The 11007-nt window shown below is 39.9% G+C and overlaps 1 protein-coding gene across 1 annotated transcript in view; it reads right to left on the bottom strand.

The window, feature by feature from the left end:
• Positions 1-11007, bottom strand: part of LOC115016999 (probable flavin-containing monoamine oxidase A) — a 33483-nt gene that overhangs the window by 19633 nt on the left and 2843 nt on the right. Inside the window, 3 exon segments of the mRNA XM_029445159.1 lie at positions 4573-4657; positions 9344-9433; positions 10311-10468. Of these exon segments, the coding sequence (XP_029301019.1) occupies positions 4573-4657; positions 9344-9433; positions 10311-10468 (333 nt within the window).

Consider the following 11007-nt stretch of genomic DNA (forward strand, 5'->3'; position numbering starts at 1 on the left):
ACTTTACATACCAAATGTATTTTACCAACTCCTACTAACTTACCACCCACCTGCAATGTTTGTTGCCAATATGCAAGATCAGCAAAAATTCTTATTTCTGTCTGTAAATGTAACTCAATTATTTATGTTTACATGTGTATAATTTATATGGCCCTACCACTTGGACTTTTTTAATATGCAAAGCTATGCAAATGTTGACAAAGTTACAACCTATTCATTAATTTATGTCTTTACATAGCCAGTTTCATTTAAAGTTATATGAACAATCGTTGATGTCAATCAGTATTCTGAACCATTGGAGTCAAAGGATGCGTTATAATTTTACCACAGTGGCTGAAACGTACAAGTCAAGAAAGGACAAGACATCCTTGGACGAGACATGGGGGAGTACAGAGAGTTCCCCCTAAAGGATGCTGATACAATCCTTATCTGCGTCGTTCTCTGAACTGAGGGAGTCTCATTTGACATTTTATCAGACGGCTTTTTGCCTCAGTCTGTTATGTTTTGGAAAGAAGCTACAAGTTCAAGGGCATCTAATAGCTCTGGAGTAATCTGCACAACTGTTGGTTCCTGACCCTTAACACATCCCCTATCCCCAGAGTGGTTTCCTTTGTCTTTTTATCATAAATCTGTCTGTCTTAATCTCACGTTCTCCTTTTTAGCATACTGTGGCATTTGCATCCTTTCCCATCCTCTTTTTGTGAATGCACCACTGGATAGCGTTGGCCTATGAGTACATCTGAGGTAGCCTTTAGCAAAGGGCTCCGAAATTTCCATTACTTTTTTACTCAGAACTTTTACCGTAGCGCACATGCACTTTCAGAGTCTTTGACTGTCAGAAGGATTTGAAAAGTAAAACATGAAAAGCCACTCAAATCAAGACATAACATCAAAGGGATGAAGATTCAGAGATGTTGCTTCTGAATGGCAATTTATAAAGAGTTGTGCAAAAAAAAACTTTAAAAGGTATGAAAATAGCTATAGCTAGCCAGAGTGAATGTTTAGTACATGGCTCTGCTTGTGCATGCTGGGAAATTGGTTCGTCTCTTTCATCCTAAAAAGCCAATAGAGCAGTGCACAGCATATGATGTAACAGCCTGTTGTGGTGGAGAAGACGAAGAAGCAATTACACGCACAAGCCTCTTGCTAGGTGTGTGGCTGAGATAATGGTCATGTGAAAAGAGAAAAAAGCCTTAAACTTCAATGTGTCAACGTTTAGATCAGAACAAAGATATAAGAACTACTTATGCCATAACTCTTGGAAGGTATCCATATAGAAGGTCAATTCAAAAAGATGAGGTAATAACAACAGATGGATACCAAAGAGGGAAAAAAGAAATAGCCTTCACAATCTGTATGGCGATCAGGAGAAAGGCAGAACTATTCACCAACCATTTAATCCAAATGCAAAAGATGAAATCCTCTATCTATGGGCATTTTACATCACAGATCTTTTATTGAATTATGTGTGTAGCCCTTGACACTTATTGGAATTGAATGCTAGGTAGGAGCAGCAGAAACCCTCCCCCATCGCTCCATACACATTGACACACTGCAGCTCTGACATGACTTAATCATTTTTGCTTTTGGATCTGGATAAAAATAGACTAAAGGAGTGTGACCCTTTTGGCTAAAATTGCCCTCATTACTTTAGGAATTAATTTAACGTTTAATATTGGATGACTTTCCTCTGCATGAATAAATGGCTAATTGTAGCTGGTGGACCACAAACAGAAGATGCACTAAATTGAAACTCATGAAAATGCCCTGAAAACATTTTTTCTCACTCAGTTTCATACTAAAAGTGATGGGGCCCTACATGGACACACTATTATGCTGCCAGAGAGACACTGCTCACCATTACAAAGTGTGTCCACCAGAGATTACTTTAATTATTCACTTATACTAGGAATGGAAATTGATAAGATTTTAATGATACCAACTCAATTATCGATTCCTTTTATCGATCCGGATACATCTTGTAAAACTCTCAAATATCAATATCAGGTTTTGCCTCACATTTCCATTATTTCCAGACTCCACACAGAAATGACGAGTGCTTTAGAAGAAAGGATTGACCATGGTGTGTCCTAATTTGAACCTTTTCCATCGCTGAACAAAGCATTGCAATATGTTTGCCTGCTCATCAACACGTGCTATATTGCTCATCAGAAGAGATGCAAAATACACACAGATAGCTTAATTCATTTCCAAAGAGTTTAATTCCAGCAAGATAAAAATCACATTGCGTTGGTTATCTTCACAATCACTTCAGCTCCCACTTCACGTTTAATTCCTAAATGAGGCTCCATTAGTTTCATTCACAGCACAGTACATACTGGCCTAGAATCCTGGCTCACAGTGTCACTTGGCAAATCAATGCTCTGCTTAACCTGTTTTCTACTAGTGTAAACAAGCGTCTGGACTAAACCATGAGTGGCAGATGTAATAGATTCCTCATCGCTGCTCGAGCCTGCTGTCATTGCAGCGGCTCCTCCTCCACCAGAAGATAGATGGCAACATCAGATATAGTGTCGCTTGGCTGCCTGTCAAGTTCACTTGCAATCAGATGAAATACTCTTTTAGCCGAGTACAACGACTTTTGAAAGTGACGTCAAGAACTTTAGCTTCACCCACTTAACAATAAATATCCTTGCACATGCCCACCCAGACACATATGCACACACAGCCAGACAGTTGGCATACTCTGACAGGAACTTCCTACTGGATAAAGAAAGACAGAAAAAACACTTTGAAACAAAATGTTAATTTAGTAACTGTAGAGCCGTCTCTGTATCTACGGCTGCTCGTGTAATTGCATTTTATTCCAACTGCATGCTGTCAAAGCTTAATTAATTTTTGCAGTTACAGAATGACTATACATGGGAACCTATTTACCAGCTAAAATATACTTCAACTACATCTTCAAAATTCAACACATGGCCAAAATTCTCAGATCCAGGCTCTTCCTTTTCATGAATAGCAATCGTATATGCAGTGAAACCAAACAGTTCATAAATCATTGAGGTGAGTGAAAGAAGTGGTAACAAAAAAAAGAAGAAAACAAACTGACGGAGCTCATTATAAAAGATGGATGGATGAATGGGGAGATAAATCCAGGAGCCAAGAACAGGACAAACGTGATATATTGGGGAACATGCAGTGTGTGTGTGTGTGTGTGTGTGTGTGTGTGTGTGTGTGTGTGTGTGTGTGTGTGTGTGTGTGTGTGTGTGTGTGTGTGTGTGTGTGTGTGTGTATGTGTGCGTGTGTGTGTGTGTCTCTTTTGATGCCAAGCACCTCTTGGACCCCAGAGAGTATTAATTTTGTTGTTCATTCATCCATCTACCCATTCATTGACTCAAAAGCAAGTGACTTGAGAATGAACCCCTCTTTTACTTCCCCAATAACTGGAAAGCTACTCAGGTTTTTAAAATTTAAAAGAAAAACATGTCACATAGATGACTTCAAGCCGCAAACCTCCCTTTTTAATTCATCCTCGATCCTTTTGGAAGAGGTGACGTCTCGATCACTGACCTGACTTTGGCTTTTGAAAGTCCCTGTCAGTCTCCCAGCACTGATTTAAGGCCAACGCGTGGCACTGTGGCATCTGAGCCAGAGCAATCCAAGCTACATAATTCAACACTGCTCCCAAACCTGTCTCATTAAGGATCCTGGCCATGGTCCATGGCTCTGAGTATGAGGCTTTGAGTGACAGATCTGTTGCCAGCTTAGTACAAACAGGCACAGACCCAGTGTAAGCCCCAGCTTCAGATTCCGCTTCAGCCACTTCCAAACCTAGCAAAAACGAGCCCGGCTCCAGCCTCGGGATCAACCAGCATAAATCCAGTGTTAGTATGTGTCCTACACGCGACAAGCACCAGCCAAACTGCAAACATTAAATCAACTCCTAGTCACCACTATTAGTCACCCTGCTCTTCTATTTTCTGACCAGGAAAAAAGTGGATTCTTCTCATTGGTCAGATATGTCACTTGCACAACATGATGTCAAATGGACATGGCTGACCACACGGTCGAGAGTAAACACATTATATTTGCCGTAAAGTATGCAGTTAATTAAAAAAGACTTTGAAGTTAGATTTTCATCATGGCATGTTATCAAATGTTACATTAGTCGGTTCAATTAAAACGTCCTGGTTCATGTGAACAGCAACACTCTACAGCAGGGGTGCATAGTTTCCCCTCATTGGTTGCTAGATTGCAGAGAGGTCGATAATGACAATGAATGATAATGATAATGTTCAACTTCCCACCGCCAACCATAACGAAATAACGAAAATGTCACATTAGCCCCGAGTTAAAGTTTTGCTCTGGTTAAAAATCCAATCCAGGCAATTCTTCAGCCCATTGCCCAACCTTTTAACAGAATGTATTTCAACCGAAAGTAACTTCCACATCCCACAGCCAAAAGGATTTAGGAAAATCAAAGATTTATCTGCATGGATGCACAGTTTGCCACATTTGACTGACATAGTAAGAGAGGAGGATATTTGCCTTCTGCATCAGTGAGAATTTCATTTAGCGAGTCGACGGAGGTGGGAGACGCACACTGACCTGCCAAATGAGGAGGGCAGGTGACAATCACAGCACTGCACAAGAAGGTGGTGGTGGTGGTGGTCACCCTGGCCTACTCAGCATCCTGTTGAAACACACCAGACATTTAATAAGCAAGTTGCATACATTTGATAGTACATTACATCCTCTTTGCTGTGCTAGAGCTATTTGTAAGTGTAATTTGCTCGCTGATCTTAGACACTATGTTTAAAAAAGGTATGCAGACTTAATTCAACTTTTCCAATAGCTGACTGCATATTTTCATTGTAAGTATCTGTCCATATTTGAAATTACATTATATAAAGTATTACCTCTTTGGGCCAAATTTTGCATTTCTGCATATCTTTTTTAATGCAGTCTTTTTAAAAATACATAAGCGTTGAGCCTTTGATGAATTGATTCACTACATACGCTAAAACACTACATATCCAGAAACACTCCTGTGTTCAATAATCATGTAATAAACAGTGAATGAAAAATAGCTTGATATATTAATACATGAGGCGTAGTTCTATAATGTAAACAAATTATTTCTATGAGATTGTGCTTTGTATTTTCATTGATGTCATTTCTGACAATATGCTAAGCGAAGAAGATATCGTACTAATTTCTGCAAATGACGTTAAAATGGTTAAATGACATTGCGGCGGCAAAATGTTCTTCCTGATTTTTGATTTTTGATTTTTTTTTTTATCACTAAATGTAAGCCTCTGGTAGTAATTAAAACTCAAAGAATGTCAATGTGCAACATAGAAAGCTATTAACCTCTGAGACAGCTAGATAGTTTTCGATACGGAAAATGTACTGGTTCACTGGTAATTTTAGTATTTAAAAAAATATATATATTTTCAAAAGGCATTAAAACAGTGAAACCCCCCTAGAATTAGGGGTTCATAACCCTTTGCTCTTTAGAGCAGAGACTGATGGATTTTATTTTTTGTATGTGCATGGCACTATTGCTTCGCTGTAAGAAGGTCCTTAGGGTCCAGGGTTAAATTGCCTGTAGCTGTGAGTGTGAGCTTGAGCATGCTTGTCTCACAATATGCGTTAGCCCTTTGATAAACTAGCAGAATGTCAAGGGTGTGCCCTGCCTCTCACCCAATGCCTTCCCGGAGAGGCTACGGCCTGCTTTTACCCTGCACATAATACTCTTCTTTGTCTTCTTCTACTGCTAACTCGTATGTGGGAGTTGGACTGCAATTAAGGATTCTTTTTGAATATTGGTTCATTTAAAAATTAAATATCCAAAAAAACGATTTCAACGATTTTTAAGTTAGTTGATTAAGTTTCTGTTGATTTGCTATATGATTAATCAACTAATTGAGAGAAAATATAATTCCCCAGAGCTGAGTGGGACAGTGGGTCATTTTGTTTATTTTGTCCTAGCCAAATTTCTAAAACCAAGTCAATTTAACGTGATACAAACCAGAACAGTAGCAACAGCACTCTGAAACCAGTTCATTCTTGGCATTTTTGCCTAATGAATGACATAAACCTCAATTTGATTATCAATATTGTCAATAATTTTATGTCCATCTAATACAAGGGTCGGGAACCTATGGATCGCAAGCCATATATGGCTCTTTTGATGACACCATATGGCTCGCCGACAATTTTGAGCTGACATTTTTTAACATGATTAACAATTAATAAATAATTTTATTTTAAAGTAAAACGTTTAGCAGAAATTAGTTTTGAAAATAAAATTCCAAATATAAAATAGTCGACACCAAACATTTTAATTGGATAATGCGGAGCGATTCATTGAACGGGTTGTTGAGAGGTCGAGAAATAAACTCCTCCTTTTTGTCAGGTAGCCAGCTAGTTTATCTGCTTCCAACCCTTAAAACAGAAAAGATGTCAAAGAAAAAAAGATGAGGATTATCGTCTGTTCCAGGCCGTGTGGACAGAGGAATTTGCATTTGTGGAGAGAGCAGGATCTGCGGTATGTTTGATATGCAACGATAAAATTGCATCCATGAAACGCACAAATGTAAAGCGGCACTTTGATACACACCATGCTTCATTTTTGTCGAAATATCTAGCTGGGGACAGCAGGAAAAAGGCCTGCAAAGAGCTACAGCGGAGAGTGCTAACCAGTCAGCAGCAACTCCTCGGATGGACCAAGCAAGGTGACGGGAATTCGGCTAGCTTTGCTGGTGCTTTGGCAATAGTAAGGAATGGAAAGCCATTCACAGATGGCGAGTATGCCAAAAGTTTGATGCTTGATGTGACCAATGAACTGTTTGATGACTTCCCACATAAAGACAGGATAATCAAACGAATAAAAGACATGCCTCTGTCAGCAAGGACTGTTCACGACCGTACCATCATGATGGCAAATCAAGTCGAGGAAACGCAAATTAAGGACATAAACGCAGGGACATACTTTCCTCTCATGTTAGATGAGTCGACAGACGTTAGCCATTTATCTCAGTTTAGCATTATTGCAAGGTATACTGCAGGTGACACAATGCGTGAGGAAAGTGTTACTGTTTTGCCAATGAAAGGCTCAACAAGAGGAGAGGATTTATTCAAGTCTTTCATGGAGTTCGCCAAAGAAAAAAATCTAGCGATGGATAAACTGATTTCTGTGTGTACTGATGGTATGTTGGGGAAAAACAAAAGATTTGTCGCGCTTCTCTGTGAACATGAAAAAACACCCATCCAAGTTTTCATTGTATACTGCACCAGGAGGCGCTTTGTGCTCAAACGTGCGACAAGCAGCTTGGTGAGGTGATGTAGCTGGTCATTCGAGTGGTCAACTTTATTGTTGCCCGAGCTTTAAATCATCGCCAGTTTAAAGCACTGTCAGACGAAGTTGGGAATACATATCCCGGCCTGATTTTACACAATAACGTGCGTTGGTTGTCAAGGGGGAAAGTGCTCAGCCGTTTTGCAGCTTGCCTGAGTGAAATCCGGACTTTTCTTGAAATGAAAGGCGTTGAGCATCCGGAGCTAGCTAACACTGAGTGGCTCCTGCAGTTTCACTATCTCGTGGACATAACTGGCCATCTGAACCAGCTCAATGTGAAAATGCAAGGTGTTGGAAACACAATCGTATCCCTTCAACCAGCAGTGCTTGCATTTGAAAGCATACTGGAACTCTTCATCAGGGACATTGAAACAGGTCGTCTTCTGCACTTTGAAACACTGCAACAATTTAGAGATGCGTGCTTATCAAGTGAGCCCACTCAACATGTTGATCTCCAGCAGATAACTGGCTTTACGTCAAATCTCCTGCAGTCATTCAAAACGCGTTTTAGAGAATTTCGTGAGTGCACTGATCTTTTTAAATTCATCACTCATCCACACGAGTGTGCAGTGGACAAAGTCGACCTGAGATGCATCCCCGGGGTCTCCATCAGAGACTCTGAGCTGGAAGTTGCTGACCTGAAGGCGTCAGACATGTGGGTGAGTAAGTTCAAGTCCCATAATGGAGAGTTGGAAAGACTTCCGCGACAGCGAGCAGAGCTGGCGAGTGAACACAAGTGGACAGAAATGAAATAACTTCAACCTGAAGACCAGCTGATTCTCAAAACTTGGAACGAGATTCCGGTCACATACCGCACAATGCAGCGTGTGAGTGTTGCCATATTAACCATGTTTGGCTCTACATATGCATGTGAGCAGTCTTTCTCGCATCTGAGGAACATTAAGACCAACCTACGCTCACGTTTAACTGATGGAAGCCTCAACGCTTGCATGAAGCTGAACCTCACCACTTATGAACCAGACTACCAGTCCATCAGCAAAACCATGCAGCACCAGAAGTCGCATTAATGGTAAGACATATTTAATTTATTATTGGTTAGCTACAGTATATCAACAAGAGTATTAAAAATAATAAATATATTTATTATAGGGCTATCAAGCGATTTAAAAAAAAAATCTAATTAATTACAAGCTTTGTGATTAATTAATCGCGATTAATCGCATATAACAATATTTGCTGTGAGAGCTCCGTGCAACGGGAGGGGGGGGGGGGGCTGTCAGAGCTCCGTGCTCCGTGCTTTCTGAGCTCCGTGAGACGGGGGGACGGGGGGGGGCTGTCAGAACTTCGTGCTCCGTGCTGTCGGACCAAAAGTCAGGGGCATCTAGGAGCGCGATTAATCTGCGTTAATATTTTTAACATGTTATTTTTTCTGTGATTAATTAATCGAAATTAACGCGTTAATTAATGTTAATATTTTATATATATATATATATATATATATATATAGCGCTTTTAGTACTCGGAGAGGTGTTATACTTTCAAACTGTATGAAAAATGCATGCATAAAGCTGCATTCAATATTTATTAAATAGGCTATATGGCTCTCTTGGAAATGCATTTCAAAAAAATTTGGCTTTTATGGATCTCCCAGCCAAAAAGGTTCCAGACCCCTGATCTAATAGGTTCAGCTCTACTTTGGAGCATATTAGGAAATGCAGATAGAATTTAGTATTTCGACTAGTATTTTATACTCTATAACCAATAATCACATATATTATCATCCAGTAGTCAAAAACCTATATGCTATCCTCTAACAATCAATTAATGTACAAATAAATACATAAACAGTAGAAATGGGATGATATAACTTATTGCGGTAAAGCTCTACACTTAAGGATGCATGGAGCCTTCTTGGTCTCTCAGCCGTGGATAAAGAAGACAGTCAGGCAGAACAGACAACACCTTCAAAGGAGACAGACTGTTTCCTCACTGAGAAGGCTGTTATCTCTGTGTCGCACCTCAGCAATCCCTGAGTGAGCTGTTACTGTACTCTACCTGCCATATGGCTGTCACAGCGGAACCCTGCCGGACATTCTTGAACCCAACACGTTCTGCCAGACACTGTGAAAGCTGTTGGGTGCCTCCCTGTGGAGAGACAGATACTGCACTTCAATGCCTGAAGTTGAACGGTTTCTTCACCCAAATAATAAACTTCAAACCCGTGCTGGTGTATAGCCAGCTATTCAGATAATCCAGTTATATGTACCAATTGTTATGCATCTGCCTCTGAGACTTCTGCTGACACCCCAATGTAATAAAAGTATGTTTGTGATGCTCAAGCAATTCTGAATGTACATTTAAAACCCATCAGCAACATTTATTTTTGAACAGAACTGGCTTTGCATGGTTGGCTTGTCAGTGACTTGCGCCTCGGTCAGCGTTAATTCTTTTATGATCTACAACTGATAAGATTCCACACATTTGATGCTGCATTTACTTCATCTTTGGTGTTGCCATTCATGCTCCCAGTGCTGCTCACATTATCCAGGAAATAGGTGAAATATTTTAATGATAAAAAATAGCTGCAGATGAAAAAAAGTGGAGGAAATGTGCTAATGCACAAGTTTGGAACTAGAAGCGCATTGATGCCATTTTCTTATTCTTCCTTTTTTAGCCTTCAGCCCTTTTTACACTCTGAGCATAGAGAAAGTTCAGAAGCAATATCTCAAAACTAAAAGGATATGGAACCATAACTTCCATGCTGAGAAAGCTCATAGAAAATAGGAAATCCAATACAATACCACAGCTCTAAGTGTTTAAACTTTGCCAATCGATGGCATGTCTAGGACAACGAAAGGCATTGTGTGTTGGGACAGGGCTTGAATGAGATGTGCAGACTGTGTTTAGGGGCTGGTTGCTAAGTCTTATTAGTCTAGAGAAGAAATCCAATGGGGCTCCTTTTTTTTTGAAAAAGCACTCAAGTCAACAATATGCTCTCTGGGGAATGATATGAACTATGTACCTTTATCTTAAGCTCTTGAGCAGAACCTGGAGTACTCTCCAGCAGAGGCAATACCCCTCCAGCTGCTGCAGCATACATGAGGAAGAATAGGAAAGACATCTGGGATGGCTCCATGCCCAAGACGGACCTACTACACAGTCCCATCTCCTCTTTGAGTTCTGGCAGAAAGGGATTAATGAATACATACGGTAGCTCTCACACGTGAGGTAATTACGGATTCACATTCGATCACAGTGTTGTGTGCTAAGTTGTATACCATTACGCAGCTAAGCAGTGCATTGTCTAACACCTGTAATTCATCCTGCCATGAAGGTCTACCATTTTACCATTGACCATCAATAAACCATAGACATGGCATAGTTAACAGACACCTGAGAGGATTATTTCTATAATTATCTCATCAAAAAGAAGATGTCTTTTTAGTCTGCAGTCAATAAATCTGGTGCAACAATGTATTTGATTTGGCATAAAAATCTAGGCATGAGTAACAATCTATACTTAGATATTGTACTGCAAACAAACTTTACCAGCATTGCTCCAAAATGACACTGAAATATCTCCATAAATAATGGATGGACTTTTGCAGACTTTCAAATATACCATGTACTGTATGGAACATTGCATCGGATGTCTTTGTTAACCATGAATCACCAACCTTGGAATTCAACATGCTCCATTGAGGAATATGTAGGAAGGT

The sequence above is a fragment of the Cottoperca gobio genome, chromosome 12 (genome assembly GCF_900634415.1).
Source record: "Cottoperca gobio chromosome 12, fCotGob3.1, whole genome shotgun sequence".
Classification (NCBI taxonomy): Eukaryota; Metazoa; Chordata; class Actinopteri; order Perciformes; family Bovichtidae; genus Cottoperca; species Cottoperca gobio.